This window comes from Siphateles boraxobius, unplaced genomic scaffold (genome assembly GCF_051911475.1).
Source record: "Siphateles boraxobius isolate OS27281-9 unplaced genomic scaffold, OSU_SipBor_1 7, whole genome shotgun sequence".
Classification (NCBI taxonomy): Eukaryota; Metazoa; Chordata; class Actinopteri; order Cypriniformes; family Leuciscidae; genus Siphateles; species Siphateles boraxobius.
In genome coordinates, this window is record NW_027509197.1 from 27,864,626 (window position 1) to 27,884,785 (window position 20,160).

The following is a 20,160-nucleotide window of genomic DNA, read 5'->3' on the forward strand; positions in this document are numbered from 1 at the left end:
AAATATTTTTAAGAATACTAATGTACTATAGTAAAAATAATTGCATTTTGCTGTAAAATTACAATAATATTTTTGTCTTAATCTCATTTTCAAACAGTTAACCATCAAGCTTTCATTCTGACGGGTATAAAATTAATAAAAATATGTGCTGCCGTTTTCAGAATGAAGTGTGGCACTGTGTGTTCATGCAGAAACTGCTTCAAACTGAAAACAATAGCACTTATATTTGCCAATCACACAAAGCCATATCGCGATATTGATTTTATTTTTGATATACCATGCAGCCCAAATACAGTATGTTCATACCCAAAGGGAAACAACTGGAAACGTTTCACTGCCATTCCATTTGGTGCTGCTAGTGGTGCAGAACTTCCCCTTTAAGAATATCTTTTAAGCCTCTGGTAGTGGCATACACTCTCTCTTTGTCTCTCAAACACGCACACTGCGATAAACAAAACCCGTCATGCGCTTTGCCCTGCAGAGACTGGCTGGCCGGACCCACATTTGGTATCAAGGTGCTTGGCGCTGTAAATCCTGCTTTGCTGGAAGGTCATAAAAAGCATCAGCATGGTGCAGCACTTCTCCGTTCAAAGCATCAATCAACTGCACAACAGGGGCCTTCGGCTGCTCAACGGGGGAGTGTGAGACTGCGGCTCCAGGCAGACTGGCAGGCCGAGGATGCAACCGGCCCTGTGATGCAGCTCTGCCAGGGGGAGAGAGGCTGAGAGTGGGCAGGGCGTTATCAGCGAAGGAGCAGAGGATGATCTGCGGGACGTGAGGGGTTCAAGGAGAGGACATGGCAGTATAATCTCAGTCCACTCAGCAGACGCTGGACCACGGAGGAGTTGCTGAAGGGGTTAGGATGAGATGTTAGGGGTTGAAGGGCTCAGGGACAAAGCTTAGTGCATTTCGCTGGTCACATTCAATTTTCTTCACTTGTGAATGAAGTTTAATTTGGGAAGTGAAAGGGGGGGGGGGGGTCATGAGATATTAACACTGTGCCCTTGAGCAAGACACTTAACCAGGCAAGGAGCCATATCACCCTGTAGCCCAGGACTGGTTGAGCCCCACTGAAGCTAAGCAGGGCTGAGCCTGGTTAGTACCTGGATGGGAGACATCCTGAGAAAACCAGGTTACTGCTGGAAGAGGTGTTAGTGAGGCCAGCAGGGGGCGATCACCCTGTGGTCTGTCTGGGTCCTAACACCCCAGTATAGTGATGGGGACATTATACTGTCAAAGAGCACCGTCCTTCGGATGAGACGTTAAACCGAGGTCCTGACTCTCTGTGGTCATTACAAATCCCAGGATGTCCTTCGAAAAAGATTAGGGGTTTAAACTCCGCATCCTGGCCAAATTTGCCAATCTTGGCCTTTGTACATCATCATGGCCTCATAATCATCCCCATATTGACTGATTGGCTTCATCACTGTCTCCTCTCTACCAGTAAGCTGGTGTGTGGTGGGCGTTCTGGCGCAATATGGCTGCAGTCGCATCATCATCCAGGTGGATGCTGCACATTGGTGGTGGTTGAGGAGATTCCCCCTTCCATGTAAAGCGCTTTGAGTACTCAGAAAAGCGCTATATAAATGTAACAAATTACTATTAATTATTATAACCCACTTGTCCCGGTAAAAGAGTACTGTCAGTCACTGTTAGGACTACACGATATAAACTCACAATTCTGACATTTTTCTTGCAATTGTGAGTTTATATCTCGTAATTCTGATTTATTACACACAATTGTGAGTTTATATCACGCAATTCTGAGGAAAAAACAGTCAGAATGGCGAGATGCTTCCATACTATCATGAGCTGCACTTGTATAAACAAACACAGTGCTGAGCTTCACTCTAAAATGGTAGTCATTTGACAATATCAATTTTATTTCATTATGTCATGGAGCTCTATGTTTTCTATTTCAGTATGCACTGAACATGTCTAGCTCTTTGCTAAAAATAGTATTTTAATCATTCCTCAATAGTTATCCACCATTATATGCAAAATTCGCTTTTCTGGAGCAAATTATTTCCATAACATGCAGCACAGAAATGAAAGAGTTTATCTGTCCTGCTGTAGCCAAAAAAAGAACTTTATAAATACATCAAAGCAATATCCCTGCATATCCCAAAGCTATTTTGGGAGGCAAGCATGCTGGTTTGCCTCAGCTAGTTGAGCTGAAGGTCTGCAGGGCATGTGTGCATCCTCCATAATATCTCCAGACACATACCAGGTGTGCTAATCACTCGCAATCTGGACGGAGTCCAGCAGGGGTCAGCATTCATCACCCAGTTTAAGGGATTCTGTCAGGTAGTGCCTGGAGCTCACGCAGCAAAGCCCTGCAACCTGACTACAGCAGCTCAGCCATGTGGAAAAGAAAAACAACACCCAGCTTCAGCACAAAACATAATCTACCCCTGTGCACATGGATATCCATACTCAAGTCCAAGCACAACCTTGCCTGCAGTCTGCAAGAAGAGACAGGCTTAGGATCTGCGGTTTACAGGCAGCAATCTACTGGTCTTGAATGATAAGTAACTTTGAGCAAGGGAATTGTGCTGATTTTTAGTGTTTAGACTACAAACTTTTTTTTTGCTTACAAAAAAAGGCATGGGCCCCCAATCATGACATCACCATCTATATATTATCATGCATTAAGGTGTTTATGTATGATATTTTATTATTATGTATGTATGTATGTGTGTGTGTGTGTGTGTGTGTGTGTGTGTGTGTGTGTGTGTGTGTGTGTGTGTGTGTGTGTGTGTGTGTGTGTGTGTGTGTGTGTGTGTCTGTGTGTGTGTACTACCATTGAAAAATTTGGGGTCAGTAAGATTTTTTTTAATGTCTTTCAATAGAACAATTTTACAATTTAAAGGAATAGTTCAGCCAAGAAAGAAAATGATCCCATCATTTACTCACCCTCAAGCCAGGTGTATGTAACTTTCATCTTTCCGCCGAATACAATCAGAGTTATATTAAATAACTCAGCTTTGTAATGGCATTGAATAGTGTCCAAGTTCTGGAAGCTTCAAAAAACTCATCCATTCATCATGTAAACAATATGACTCCAGTAGGTTAATAAATGCCTTCTGAAGTGAAGCGATATGATTTTGTTAGAAATCTATCCACATTTAAAACTTTATAAACTATAACCACTGGCTCCCGGCAAAGGCTGTATGCACATTCACGAGAGAGTCGAGTTACGGCGGAAGGGTGACCTGACCCAATATTTTTTCGTACAAAAACCATTGCTTCTCTTCAGACGCCATTTATTAACCCACTGGAGTCGTATGGATAACTCTTATGATATATGGATGTGCTTTTTGGAGCTTCAAAAACTCGGGCGCTATTACAAAGCTGCGAAAGAGCAAGGATATTATTTTATATAACTCCGATTGTGTTCGGCTGAAAGAAGAAAGTGATATATGCCTAGGATGGCTTGAAGAAGGGTGAGTAAATTATGGAATAATTAAAATTTTTGGGTGAACTATTCCTTTAAAATAAATGTTTTATATTCTTTTAAAATGTAATTGATTACATTTTACATTTTTCTGTGATGGCAATGCTGAATTTTCAGCAGTTTTCAATGTCAATCATTCTAATATGCTGATTTTGTGAGCAAGAAAAAAACAACATTATGTTAAAAACCATTGTGCTGTTTTTTTAGAAATGTAAACAGAATTTGATGTATAGAAAGTTCCAAAGAACATTTCATTTATTTTAAATAGAAATATTTTGTAAAAAAACAAAAACTTTTAAAAATCAATTTAATAGGACCTTGCTTAATAAAAGTATTAATAAAAAAATGAATACAATTTTAAAAACAATTACCTTAAAAAAACTTTTTAAATAGTAGTGCAGAAGTTTTAAACGCAGTGTGTGAGTGTGTGTGTAATATATTTAGCTTTTTACTATTACAAACTATGCCTGTCAATATAATGAAAAAATGTGATTACTGATTTTGACTGCATCAAATTTGAATTATCAAATTCAATAACTGTGATAAACATAACAAAATAAACATAATTGATCACATCAAATTTTACGTTAGCCTGGTAATGTTGACAGCCTTTAAAAATATATTTGGTAAAATTTCCTCAAAGCAACCTATTACAGACCCCTGAAGGTCCCCACCCAGTTTACAAAAAATAAATAAAATATTGTAAAACAATCATTATAAAAACAGCTGTCAGTCCAAGAATAAAAATATTGAAATACACACACAATCAGACAATTTACTTGGTCATGAAGAAAGCCTTAGTCTTGGTATTTCATACTGCGTACGACAGGAGACTTTATTTAAGCCATTCAACTTAAACAAACGACTACTTGAGTCAGCACTACGTAAATTGTGTGCAGTCATGCATCTATCTCATATACATCAATGTCAGACACATGATCAGGTGATGCTGCGAGAGTTCTGACCTGTGCATGTGAAAAACTTGGACTCTCCGACGCTTAGCTCCACCTTTTTTAGCGAGATTGACACCTGGAGGACACCTGGAAAACAAAGGAAGAAAGACAGAGAGAGATAAGAGAGAGGTAAGCGGGAGAGATGAGAGGGTACAGCAAGACTTCTATAAGCCCCCTCCCAATCACTTCAATCAGGCTAGCCAGCCTGGAACATCTAGCACCTGGTACAAAAAAAGTGCTGGAAAAGAAAAGGACACAAGACAGACAAAGCTTTGATCAACCTTTTTCTTTTTTATATACGTGGTCTGTTCTTGCATTGCATTTCACTGTCAGGGAGGAATCCACTAAGAATGAACTGCACACTGCCGGTAGTGTCATTTATTTGTATGCGTTGTCTGTGGTTTTAGAATGTGATTTACCAATTTAAATCATTTAAAATGAACTCTTACTGAATGTACAAGCTGCTCTTTTCTACACAATTAAAGAGAATAGAGACAACTATGGGTGCCAATAACTGTACTGTATATCTATATGTATCTGTTGCAATGACAAAATTATGTCTTTGCACAGCCAGATGTGGGTCAGAACTATATTAAAAATATATTTTTAGTAACTCAATTCCAGTTAAGTTTCCATAAATATGGATAATGATTATGATATTATGACAATAAATATTTTATATATATATATATATATATATATATATATATATATATATATATATATATATATACATATATATATATATATATATATATATATACATATATATGGTAATATGGTAGCCTGGAGTTATTACAAAAGACACCTATAATCCACCCGAAATCAACATCAATTGCCATCTTCTGAACGTAGTGGACCAATTAACTTATTTGGGAAGTGTCATTTCAAATGACGCAACAATAGGCTATGCAAGGGCATGGACCACCAACTCGCCAAAGCAAGAAACCGCTCATTGCACCTGCTGATAAAATCCAAGTTTACAAGGCAGTTATCCTCAGCACTCTGCTGAATGGTTCCGAGCCATGGGTCCACAGAAAGCACATTCGACTATACTTGAGTGCTTCCATCAACGTTGTCTCCATTCCATTATATGGGAACTCAGGTGGACTTCAAGACAAACAGAAGTACTGGAAGAAGTGGGCTTGCCAAGCATTGAGACCATGCTTCTACTGCGTCAGCTTTGTTGGGTAGGACATGTGTTACGCATGGATGACGGGAGGCTGCCAAAAGCAGTGTTCTATTGGGAACTTTGCCAGGGCAAGCGAAATCGAGGAGTCCCACGCAAGTGTAACAGAGTGTAAAAGTGTTAAATAATGTATAAATGGGAACAGCGCCATCTGTGGGCATACGTGATGGAACGCGTGGAATGGGGACCGAGGCCGCCCACAGCAGAACTAACGAGACATGCTGTGGGTAAGTTGTACGTTTTGAGCAGTCGGAGGATTATCAGTTAAAAGTGTACAAAACACATACATACTTGATTTGTTGTGGATTTTACCTGAAATGAACTCCTTAGGGAACTGTTCATTTGTGTTTGGCGTCGAATGTCTCGAATTGTCTTGTGTTTTATTTAGAACTGATAGACGTAGACTATATCCCTTATTTACACATTTTGATTCCTCATTGTGTAGGTATGTTTGTAAAATGTGTTATGTGTTTTATGGATTAATTGTTTTATTCATGTAAATTGTGCTTGTTCACCACATGGGCGGCGCTATAGGGAGGGGCTAGCAGGTGCTTCAGCACCCCCAAGAAAGACCAAAGCACACCCACAAATAATTTCTGGAAGCAATTATATTCAGGCTGTAGGCTTATACTCTATGGAAACCATGAAAGAAGAAAGAAGAAAACGTATCTTGTTATTTCGAGATATTTAATCATCTCATTATAACGACATAAAATGTTGTTATTTCGACATAATATCTGTTATTTTGACATAAGTCGCTATTTCGACACAATAACTCGTTATTTCGACATAATAAGGGACATTCTAATCTGCATTAAGCCACATAAAGCGAAATAAGCTACTCTCTGATTATGTAGTCCATTATGTTTCTCTCTATTGGCATGTTAACTACGGAGATGGCGATCGTCAACTTCATCTTTGCAGCCTCAACTAGTTTATTAATAATAATCAATGCACGCGTGTCACCGGATTTACAAATGCACATCTTGCTTGTTGCACGCACAGATATTATGTCGAAATAATGAGATATGTTGAAATAACATTATTAATAATAATAAATCTTGAAGAATATTTGATTGAATGGTGAATTTTGTGCTTGTTCAATTTAATAAAATTAAAACTTTAATTGTGATAATTAAAATAATTGAATATTAAATATTGAGTGGCCAAGTTTTGCTAATTTATTAATAGCATTTATATATAATATATACAATTGCGCAGCTCCCCCTCTCAATGATCTAGCACCCCCTCAGCACCTGCGTTAAAAATTATGTGGCGCCGCCCACCACTAGGTGGGGATGTTTCCCTTTATATTGAATTTAATTGAATTGTTCTGTTTTTCATTGAGTGATTTCATTGAGGGATTAATTCATTGAGGATGTTTATTATAACTCCTCACCTTCAAAAATGATCCACTGTACAATCACAAAGCTAAAATATTTCATGAGTTTAAAAGGATTAAAAAGACAATTGTTGACAATTGAAAACAGCAGAACTAGCGAGACATGCTGTGGAACTGATTTACTCTCTATGCATTGGATCTCTTATTTCCACATTTTGTTTCCTCATTGTGCAGACCGCCTAGGCAAGACCGTCAAGTGCCATAAGGATCAGCTGAAGCAACAGTTGATACAAGTTGATATTAACCCCCAAGACTGGGAGATACTGGCAGCTGATAGATCCAAGTGGAGGAACATCACATTGAAGGCTTCCAGGGAATTTGAGGAACACAGAGTGAAAACTGCTCAAGCGAAGCGTAAACAAAATAAACAATTGGCTGCCCAAGTACCCAAAGACCGCTACCCAACACTTTCCCTGCTCTATTTGCTCTAAAGCCTGCAAGTCTAAGATAGGCCTTTGCAGTCACTTGAGAGCATGCTAAATCTTTTATGGTAATCCCTTTTGTTACATGCAATAAATAAATATGGTCATTTGTGTTTGGGACGACATGAGGGTTTGTGAGTTTTCAGGTATTTTTTTCCCCTTTAGAACTGCTCAGTACCAGATGAAATCACCATGTTCTTCTACCCGCAGAGCCAATCATACGGAGATGACAGTGGGAAGTCCGGGGTTCCTTGTTAAAAGTGCTCTGTGAATTTGTGGCTCAGGTAGAGGTGAGGGCAGCGGACCGCATACGAATGAGAACACGAATGCATGCTGGAGCTGGAGCATGAATGTGCGATAAAGCAGACAAACTCCTTTTGCTGGAGGTCTCTCCGTTCATCCAAGAATGACCAACTCGTGTTCTTTTTATGATTTTCGCACATCGGCATGCAAGAGTCAAGAGCAAACTGGACACACGTACACACTTGCGAACACACAATTAAACACACACTGACGGAGCTCATGGGGGAAGCACTGGCATCTGGCGTAATGATTAATTACAGCACAGTGGGGCTGGAGCTAGTCATCTGGATGGAGACAAGTCTGAGGGTATGTGAGCTGCTGCCCGTGGCAACCAGAATATAATTACTCCCCAAGACTACTTAGGGAGAAAAAAACAAGCCTTCTCATTAAGTTTTTTTCTTTTTCTTTTCCTTATTGTACTGTTAACAATATTACATATTTGGTGCCACAAGTTAATGAACAAAATGCCACTTAATATAGTGTGTACAAATGATTTGAAGACATTATTACATTGTACACTTTGAGTCAAGCACATTGACACCTGTAATCAAAGTGTATCTAATATTTCACAAAACATTGATGAGAGAGGGGGGGCACAAAATGAGGGAATTTTTTTTTCGATTTGAATCCCATTTCCTGCATTTACATGCATTTAGGGACTATGGTGATACAAAATCCAGGAAATAATTAAGTTGATTATAATGATAAATTCTGCAAAAATAAGTAGGCTACTAAACTATGTATAACAAAAAGATTTCTTAACTTTTTTATTGTTTAATAGGGGCCGATTGCCAAGACTTGAGAGAATAATTTTATAAAGTCCAAAATGTTCACCATTAATGTTTTGTGTGTAAATAAAATTTAAATTATGCGAGATCCAATTTCCACTGTAATGTAAAAACAACATAAAGACAGTAGCATCTTTTTATGAATGAAGGCCAGTATCACTGATATTAATATAGCTACTGATGTCTTGATGATAAGGACCCCCCCCCCCCCCCAAATTTGAAACATTTATTAGGCTTCAAAAATATAACAACTTTTTGATTTAAGTGAACTTTAAACAATCCTCACATAAACCCATAATAAATGTCATATGTACCTGTGCGCTTCCTGTCTAACAGGTACGACATATACAGAAATTGAATAAGGTTATCAAATAGTCTGAACTGCATAAATTATAAATTAAATATAGATTAATCCTTATTAAAGCTACAATCGTTCTTTAGACAAGATCAGTGAGTAATTTGCTCTATTCTCCTTTGTTCTTTGGTTAACTTTACTGACAGAAAGAATTGGCTGCTGTCCCTTTAAGATCTGTCGCTGATGACAGGATGTTTCGCATTTAATTTTCTCATTTACGTTCATTTAAGATTTTATTTAACTCATTTAAGACTGTTCTTGTGAGGATACAATTGACAAAACGGACATTTTGGCATAAATGTGTGTGTTATTATTCAAGCGCGAAAGAGAACTGGATTCTGGCGCGCTGTCTGTGAATGACCTGACGCACACGACGCACAGACAGCGCGCCAGAATCCAGTTCTCTTTCACGCTTGAATAAGCGCGATACAGACTAAATACAATACAATTAAAATAAATTACATTTTAAATATATTCAAATAGAGAGCAATTATTTTAATTTGTACTATTCCACTTGTACTATTGCACTATACATACTATTCCACTATATTACAGTTTTTTCTGTATCTGTAATCAAAATGCAGCCTTAGCGAGCATAAGAGAAAATAAATCTTATTGACCCAAAACTTTTGAATGGTATAGTGGACACAAACAAACAAACAAATAAATAAAAAACATATCAGTGAGGCTCATTCTTACCCTGGTCATTCTGACATACTCTTAACCTGCCTTTTTTATCTCCAAGTTTGAGCTCTGATAGCATATGGGTTATCTTTTACAACTTCCCTCAGAGCCAAGACTGGAACTAAATGTAATTAAAGCAATTAATTACTTCACACTCACACGAGAGTCGGTTCTCTGATTAAACCTAACTGTCTGTCAGCCAAATAATCTAATTAAACTGATATGAATCACAGCCATTGGAGCAAAAATAGAGAACACCACTTTTTTCACCAATTTACGAGCTGAGAGAATGAAAAGAAAAAGAAAATACACTATTGACATATCAGACCACCAATAGGGAAAATCCTTTTTTTTTTTTGGCATTAAACATGTCTATTTCAAGCAGTGGAACACAACAATCGTGTTTCGCTGGTAGTGCGTAGCTCCCTGAAAACAGAAAACAGAAGAGCACGGGAGAGTGCGAGAGTTGAAGAGATGAGTTGCCAAAGCAATTAGATGTGCAAATGGAGAGAACCACCCAAAAATGTGCAGGCTGTGCCAGAATAAATAAGTAATGCCCCAAAATATCAATACCTGCCAAAACACAAAAATAAAAAAATTACTGAACTATAGCAGCAAGAAAATTCTGTAATGATAACTAAAAGCCGTAAAACAAAGTGCATGGGTCCTCATAATATTTGCTCACGCGGGACCCCAGACCAATAAAAACAGTCTGAAATCAATGGAGGCCTGAGGTGCAGACATAACTCTCTGCTTTACTGTAATTCTGTGGTGTGTTTGCCATTCCGAACAAAATGCCCGTGTGGAAGAAGTGAGTTAGTGGTAATTAAGCAGGCAGCAGTGCAAAGCCCCCAGGCTGAAAGGCTACACACCAGTCATTTAACAGTGTGCTATGCTTTCTCACTGCCAGCGAGATCATTCTTATCTTTAGAATGAGTCAAAGTGAATCACAAATAGGTCTGTCTGAACCTGACGCTGATTGGCTACACTCTTAAAAATAAAGGTCCCAAAGGTGGGTTTCACAGCGATGCCGTAGAAAAACTGTTTTTTGGTTCCAAAAATAACATTTCAGTGAACAGTTCTTTAAATAACCTTTTTTTTTTTTGATTGTGTGTGTGTGAAGAACATTTTAGAAATCCACTATAAAGAGCCTTTTGTGGGATGGAAAGATTGGATGTTAAAGGTTTTTCATGGAACCATCAATGGCAATAAAGAACCTTTATTTTTATCATAATAGTGTAATGTACCACAAGACAGGCCCAAACCCTTCTTAGCGGCCATCATGAGCTGTGTTATCTAAAGTTATGAATGAATGAATGAAAGAATGAATGAATGAAAATACTACAGCGAAAGTAAACTGGCAAAACAGCTCTTTTTGAACAGCTGTAAAGGGCGAAAGATGCTTTTGCCACTAAAATTCTTACAACTACAAGCAAGGGGGTAACATGAGAAATAAAAATTATAATAATAAAAAAACACAAACTTTTCCATGTACTACATATTTCAGTGGAATTCCCTTTTAGCAAATCACTGAATCAATTCGTTGACTGGATTCATTTAAACAAATTCAAAAGATCCAATTTTCTAAAAGTTGTTGGACTTTTCAAGTTAACTCACACCAAATGGACTCATACATGGAAAAATCATACCTGTACTTGTAAACTGACAGCAATATTCACTCGCTAGTGCAATCTTATTTTCACATAGTGTCAAACGAATTACATGTGGTTTGAAAAGTTGTCTTTCCTCATTGCAGGCTTTATTAAAGTGGTTCCTCTTTAACCTCTACCTCCACAGTCGGGACCTGTCCCCCTTGTCTGAAGGAACTACTGGATGGTATTGGGCATTTGCACAACTCTCTTCCCCCTGAAATAAGACTGGATTCTACCACAGATGTAATTTAAGTGCTAGAGAGAGGATGGCTACATTGCTCCCTCTCTCCCCCCGTCTCTTTCTGTGCATTCCCTTGCACCTGAACTGTCAGAGTAAATGACTTGAGAGATCTCTCTCTCTGTCCCCTCTGCCTCCTTACATCTCTCTCAGAGGAAATAGAAATGACCAAGGTGTAAGTTACTGATAACCGAGACACTATGCGCTACACATGGAACCGACCAAAGTTAGCGGTTTAACAGAGACTAGATGTAGTTAGAACCTTTGGGATCTGTTCAAATCAAATCTTTCAGAACCCCAAAAATTGTCTGGGGATGAGCGTTTTCCCAAAAGTGCTATCTAATTATGTTTCAAACCAGCTCTGTAAGTCACCGAAATAGATTCGAGCGGCAACGGACAGGGTCAAGCTCTTGTGAAACTCATAAACAGAGCCAAAGGAGAATTGAGCACGAACTTCTTCTTTTCGAGGAACCTGCTGGGGTTTGTAGGTTAAGATTTCATTGTGCAGAAATTGAATCAGACTCTCCGTCTAGTCCGTGAGAATTTATTATCATGGCGGAATTGACTTGACACCGGCTGACCTGCTTAAATAAGGGAGATGTGAATGAGTTGAATACGACTCTTCAAGCTGACAATGCTGCCGGTGCGCTTGCTGTACGAGGAGGGACAAGTCTTATCTGCTTTAACTCAGTGGCTATATGGCTGAATGCAAAGCGGACGCTCATACTGAAGCCAATCAAGTTCTGAATGCATGAAAAATCCTTCTCTTATGCGGAATGACCGAAACCCACAAAGAGGATGCTAAGTATCCACAATGCATATAGCTGACCAAATGTGCTCATTCAGCCCAACCTACCATTAACTTTGAGTCCATTATTTATTGACATTTGTCGCACGTATTGAGAGTTTTGCCAGGCGTAAATTTATGTTCTGCATTTAATGTGTTTACGATATAAACAATTCCAGAGAGATTTCTGACAACAGGCTTTATGCTTTCCTTCTGGATTGAATTCAAATTTAAATGAGATTATATGTGCAATACAGTGAGAGACATGCTGGAAATGTTAATTGTTTTCTTTCTCCATGCTGACTGAATCCTGCTGTGTTAATTAAATGCAAAGACAACACTTTTTTATGTGTGATGAGAGCTGCTTTTCTTCCCCGTGTGGTATTAATCTGACAGAAGGACAAACATGAGCAGAGAAAAGGGAGAAAACAAAATATCACAATTTAAAGAGGCCATTCATAGCATTCCCAAAGGATCCCTTCTGACTGGACTGAAGTCTTTTACCAAGGCCCCTGTTAACTGGAGCCTGACCTTACAGTTTGTGTGACACATGCTGTGTGAACTGATATGTGAACTTGTCACAATGTGATGCTGGCTTTGCAAAAAGGCTGTTTTTGAAAAATGGGGAAGAGGACTATATTGCATCACATAAGCAAGAATTGTTAGTCTTTTCACTTGCAAATATGTTTATCAATTGTAAAAGGTCATTTTGGTTCATTTTGATTGACATAGAGAATTCTTAAAGTAGCAAATTCAAAGAGAGAGTGGAAAAGGATCATGTAAGACATAAACCTCAGGGGGGGAAAGTGCAACAAACCCTCACCTTTATACCCAAAAGTAAAAATTTGGCCATTTACTCACCTTCATGACTCATGAGAATTTATTCTTTTCAACACAAAAAGGAAATATTTACCAACAATGTTCAAGCTATGCTATTTTCCAGCAAGAAATCAAATCTGTTTCTTTCTCCCAAGAAGCAAAAATAATTCACATTAACTACTAATGAAAAATAATTATTAATTTTAATGTTAATTTCAACAATAAAAAGTTGTACCTAACATACTTTTTGTACCTAACGTACACACAACATAATTCCGCGCCCCGTTTTCTTATTCTAGACTTGAAGACAGATTGGCTTAAGCTGTCTCCTCTGTGGACACACTGTTGATGTCTCACACAGTCTTCAATACTGTCAATCAGTCTGTGCCAGGAGGACTGTGCCATTTGTCAGCCCCAAACAAACATTGAGGAATGCTCACCACTCTTGTGTAGCACTGACACAAATAAATACATTTCTCTCTTCACTCTTCAATCTTCTTTCTCACACCCCACTGGCGGTCTATCGCTTCAGCCCTCTTCAAAAATGAAACCTGTCACGCCGATACATCCATTCCTTTATCCCCTTCAATTCTCTTCCATGTCCGTACAGCAAAGTCCAATACTCCGATCAGCCTAGTGGCTAAATGATAAATATACAAATGCGCGAATGTTTTCGTCTTTGCAACGTTAATTGAACAGTTTGTAGAACATCAGAAAGGAAGGGATGTAAACACAGTGAGGCTGTGTGTCAGCACTCCCAACAGATCCAGTGCTATGTCACACACTCCCCCGTGCTGGGACGCTGTCAGTAAATATTAATAAGCCACTACATCAACCGAGGTTGGTCCCCTGTCACCAGATTAGCATAATCAGTGCAGTTAAAATGGCCGCCCTCCTCTGAGCAGGGGAGGGTAATGATGCTGATTGAGCGCGCCCGCGCACGGGCTGTGATATACGGCAAAGTCACCGGATCCTCTGCCGTCACTGTGTGATTTGTGGAGCAGGGACTCGTGGTGGATGAAGGAGGCCTCTCTGGGATTGAGAGCCGTGCCAATCACCCTGGAAACTGATTGGATTGAACACAGGCTGGCCCTGTGGCGCAGGCTCTGGTTACGTGAAATGTTTGTTTTTGTCTAAACTGATTGCCAGTTTGATTTCAGTACAAATGGTCAGCCAATCAGAGAGGTGTATACCTTAGAACCCTGGGAAAGGCCAAGAAAGGGTCATCAACATAGACGAGATCATCATCACGGAGAGGAATGACACAGATTAGGTATGGAAAACATGATTAGTGTGTTATTCCTGTTTCAATTAAGACTTTAATGAAATTTTTAAATTCAACAGCTGATTTTTCCACTTACCAAATGCATAGCGGTGCAGTCACACTAGACTTCAAGCATATCAAATCAAGTCAGACAACACATATATGGTCAACAGGATATGATGCTCTATGGCTTTGGTTTGTAATAACTTATAAATAATATATACACTACAATTCAAAAGTTTAGGGTTAGTAAGATTTATTTTTATAAGAATTTTGAAAGAAATTAATAATTTTATGCAACAAGAATGCATTAAATCAATCGTGCCCCCCTCTAGACCTAAAAAATATATATGAACATTTCAATATTTCTATAACTGGAAATACCTGCAATGAAAAACAATGAGAGAGAATGACAGATCAAAACTTTTCATTTAAATAAACAAAGACATTTAATATTTCAGTGATTTGTATGAATATGTTTTACATTTGGTGGTTTAGAATAACATAGTTCACTTTTAAAGGGGCAATCAGAAAGAAAGCCATCCACAACAACAAAGCAACCGTAAATTGTGACACCAACAGAGAAAGTTGAGCAACGGGAGTGCAGATAGTGATCCATCACCTCATACAGTTAGTGTGACTTTAAAGAGGAATAAAAAAAGATGTTATATTTGATTTAACTATACTACTTAATATAAGCCGTACTGGCAGAAGTTCCACTGTTCAGCACACAGAGCTTCTCAGGCCTATTTAGACGCAGCGTATAACAGAAGAAACCCTTGTATTACTAGTCTGAAGCAGCAGGGGTGTGTTAAGATCTGATTACAGCTTTCACATGCCGGGCTCTCTTGCTGGAAAAGAGGTCAAATGGTGAGAAAAGAATTTTGTGTTGCTTCTGGTATTTTCAGCAAGATTAGGCAGCATAATATGACTAGTCTCAAAACAGATGAAAATTTGGAGAATAAATTAGTCAGAATGACTGTAATATTTTAAAAAATTTACATTAACTGATTAAATTTTCAAATGTTAAATTTTCATAGTAATATCAACAAAATTGCATGTTCCTATTAATAACGATTACATTTCAATGAGCTATCTAGAATAAAAAATAAAAAAAACGAGTAATGTGGTGTAGTGCAATTATGTTTGCTAGCTAAGGCTGTTATTAGATATTTTTACATGATTTTTAACCCCAAAATAATTTGGATGCAACAACACTGGCAAAAATATGTTTTGAAAGAAAAATGTCATGGGTTATTAATATTTGTCCAGTAGAATAATGTGTGATTGTCAGTAAATGTGACGAAATTAGTCTTACTAAAATCATTTACTCATCTAATTTATGGATGGATGGATGGATGGATGGATGGATGGATGGATGGATGACAGACAGGAAGGTAGAATAATATAACAAAAGAACGATAAAACGATAGACAGACAGACCGACAGGTAGAACGTTATAACAAAAGAAGGACAGACAGACAGACAGACAGACAGACGGATACTATAGATAGATAGATAGATAGATAGATAGATAGATAGATAGATAGATAGATAGATAGATAGATAGATAGATAGATAGATAGATAGATAGATAGACTTATGATTTTTAGAGGACATCCCAGACCCCGTCTCAGGAAAGCTGTACCAACATGTGAGCGTGATATGAAATATAACACCGTTATCTTAGAGGCATAATTACCCTCTCTGAGCAGTTCGGAATATGAGTGACCCCGGCCATATGGAAAACACAAACTCATCTTCAAAACTTTATTGACACTGTGATGCAGGGGCTGCATCACTTTCAATAAAGGAAGGTGTTTGCTCGAGCGCAATATCTCCAGCTGAAAACACCTGCCCAGCAACAGCAGCAGAGACCATGGAAAGCTTATTATAGAGCAGTGAGATATTGTGGTATTTATAGTTGATGGAGCTTCTTCTTTAGCCCTTTCTTTTTTTTAACAGGAGCCACCAGTGAGACTGTTGAAGATGATGTTGCTCACTCTTTCCACATAATCTTGAGGATTTATTATAATCCTCAACTCATCACTCCCGACAGCTGAGTGGCTGCGTGCATAAAATACTGTCTCTGTCCTTATTCTGCTCTTACTGGTTCCATCAAAATCTTGACGGTGCTGTTTTTTGAACTGTGAGTTAACTAAGCAGAAAATGGGAGAGACCAAACAAACAAAGCATGGTGTACCGACATTGAAACCGCATGATCAAACAGGATCTGTGTAAGGCTGCATCTTTGCAAGAAATGCAGGGATTTGGTGTCCCAGAAAATCGTAATGAAGTCCCGAGGTTGTCAAGAGAATACAGTTAACAGCTGCCGCTTTTTTTATGATCCAACAAATCTGAGAAGCATATGAATATTCAGTTATGTCAAGACACAATTCAAGACATATACAACACACAATTAAGTGGCGTTAAATTGGCATTATGTGCTAAAATTCCTGAGAAAACAAACAGTTCTAAGTATAAAACCCAAATTAAAAAAAAACATACACGTATTTCAAGAACAACATTACTACATAAAAAGATGAAACCTCACAAGAGATGGCACAGTTTCAGTAAATCAGCAAAAGTTTAAGAGATGGGATCCATTTCAACTGTACTGTCAAATGTACTGTATATAGAAACTGTATATATACTGTATACAATAGATTTACATCTTTTTTTTCTATATTATATTTAATATTCATCTGGAACAAAGCTGAAAGAGAAACGATGAGCCATAAGAAATGAGATCAAATATGAGAACAGAAGCAAACGATATGGATAGTAACAGAGAAGAGCAGAAAAAAAAAACACATCAGAAAAAGAATAGCGATAAATTAAATGAGATCGGAGGACTATGGTTAAAAAAAAATTAAATTGTAATCTTTTAATATTGCAGGGATCAGAAAATGCCTCAAATAAGATTTAAACCTAATGGAAATTCATCAGACTACTGTACATCAGGTTATAAATCTGCCATAAATACTGTTGAAAAATAGGTAAGAGGCCTGAAATATGTTTACCATGTAAACTGTGTATTGGGACTTCAAATGAAGAGGTCAAAAGTACAATAATGGGGAAGACAAATGTCCTCATGTTATTGCATCAATACAACCGTCACCTCCATGGCAATAAAATGGTCTCTCAAATGACACTGTTGAAGACTAGCTATACGCTATTATTGTCAACGCTACGTTAGTGTCTCTTATAGTGTTAAAGAACTACTTGACAAAGTAATACACCATACTGTTCCTGCCCTCCATGTGGGGCTCATGACGTTAAGCCATCAGTGTAACAGATTGTCTATTTAACCCCATATGTAACCCAGTGTTGGGCTGAATAACTGAAGAGACTCGGAACCTTAAATAGACTTTGAAGCTGAAAATGCATGCTTGGCTTGCAAGTTGCGTGTACGATTTTGGGCCAGCGTTCAGGACAAATGATCAATCCATCAGGCTAATAGAGAGAGAGGAGAGTGAAGGAGAGACGGGTTGCGGGTCTTTGACGGCGATCTGGAACACTGATGCACAGCAGCGTGTGACGCGAAAGGCCACATTCATCCATCTTTCCTCCACATAGGGTGAGGAAAAAAATGAGCTTTCTACATACTTTTCTGTCATGAGGATTCAGAGTACCAATATGCAGGCACTAAATTAACTGATGTACTGTATGCAAAACCTGTAACCCACATCACATAATCAGATTGAATTTTAGTTTTATTTAAAGATGAGTTATTTAGTTAAAGCTGTAGGACAGCTGTCTTTTCTACATCATTAACATCATCAATTAATTTTCCTGAAACAACTTCTACTCGTCTTCTTCCCCCTGGTGGATTATACATACCCTGTCCACCACTGTGTATTTGTGCTTGGAAATCTTTGCCAGTTACGATAAAGCAATGACAAACACAACTTTAACTTATTAGAATACCAATATGAATACTTAGTGGATTCAGGCACCTTAGGCTTAGTTTAAGTCCCCCTGTGGTCAATCATTTTATCCTTTAAAACTCACCTTTGATCACCAAAATTACATATTTAAATGTTTTTTCCTTGAAATATTTGTTTGTCATGCCTTAAAATAGCTTGAATGTAACTCTACACCCTTGCCTCCTTTAGTATATGCGGTTCTATGAATATGCTCCTGCTCAGAGATCCACTTGTTGGCGATCACACGTTGACGTGATTGGTTACAATGTAGTTTGTGACGTCAGAAACACCAGCGATTTCAAACCACGTTTTTGAGACTGTCTTCGGTTCACTGCAGTTTTAAGGAGAAACTACTCCTATACTATGAATTTGCACATGGTTTATTAAAGCATATTAAAAAATCATAGACATATAAAATTTTCTCCACAGCGGGACTTAATATTTCATAAATTATTTATATATTATATATTAAGTAGTGGTGAAAATGTGTGTATCAAATAGATATTAATATTCTATTATTTATTTCAGTCATGACTGTAATTCATTTTATGATTTTTAAATTAAATTAATTAAAAACTAAATTATAACTTGATGTCACATTCAAAACAACTATCATTATAACTATTATTACAAATTATTATTATTATTATTATTATTATATCATTTCTGATGACGAAGACAACAACAACAACAACTATTATTAATAGTATCATTTATTATTATTATCATTATTATATTCATATATTGATTATACAGTAATACTAATTAATAATACTAATATTATTATGAATAATTAGTATTAATATATACTATCTATATAAATTAAATACTGGCAGTAACAACAATACAACAACTTGTCATCATAAGTTATACAATAATACTTTATTATTATTGTCTGGGTAAACCCTACATTGTGGGGATGAAATGTCCCTACAATGATAGTAAAACTTGATTTTTTTTAGTAGTAGGGTTCGGTTTGGGAAGAGACTATACAATTTGTTCAGTATAACACTCCTTATGTCTATGGACAAACATACTTATGTTTTATATCCCCATAAAACATGAAAACGCAGTGTGTGTGTGTGTTTCAAAAGGCTTTGCAGGATTAAGGATTACACCATATTGGAGATATGTGAATATATATGTGCATCATATATGTTCATAGTCTTTAATGCATCTGACTGAAGCTATTGCACACAGAAGAAAATGTCCTTTGGCTGCTCTGCAGATTATGAATAACAAATGAGTATCAAAACTGGAAGAGAGACAGCATCAGACCCAGTAACCGCACTGAGATACCGTGACAGTTTCATTTCTCTGTTTTATTAACCATTCCAGCCGCCCTCCCTGAGACGGATATTAGCAGTAAAACCTACGTTATCTCCGGTACGACACCTCCTCTTTTATTTACCATCTCTCAGCCCGCAGTGTCTCAGGGGACGAGGCTGAGCGGAGGGCCAAGTCTGCACTGAATCATGAGGCAGACAGGCAGATCTCACTTCTGAAACCTGTATCAACCCTTCAGTCAACCCGAAGCTCCAGAAACAAAGCAGGAGTGAGTCACTGAGAGCTTCTTTTTCTGAAAGAAAAGCTATTTATAAAACAGCCCATGAGAAATCAAACTGCACTCCGGACCTCTCCGGAACAGGTGTGGTGGTTTAATCAAGGAGGCGGGAGCAAGAGAAGTCGGAAGTCATGGATCAAATGGACCCAGTATTCCAGATGCAGGAAAGACTAGCATAACGCATCGTTGGCAATAAACCATGTGTCAACAGCGAAAGTGAGGAGTGCGAAAGAAACCTGTTCAAAATGCCCTCCAAAAAAGGCAAACTCGATAGATGTCGACTAATATGTTGGTAGTAATCGCTGCCAATAGCTGCTAGAGAAAAGATAAAGGGACACTTTCATTTTGGTACAA

General features: G+C 37.9%; 1 protein-coding gene across 5 annotated transcripts in view; it reads right to left on the minus strand.

Annotated features, from left to right (window-relative positions):
• ncam2b (neural cell adhesion molecule 2b) overlaps nt 1-20,160 on the minus strand; it is a 235,687-nt gene that overhangs the window by 83,813 nt on the left and 131,714 nt on the right. For all 5 annotated transcript variants that reach the window (XM_077217135.1, XM_077217133.1, XM_077217134.1 and 2 more), the window contains exon 2: nt 4,423-4,497. In XM_077217135.1, coding sequence (XP_077073250.1) covers nt 4,423-4,497 — 75 coding nt within the window. The remainder of the gene's footprint in view (nt 1-4,422; nt 4,498-20,160) is intronic.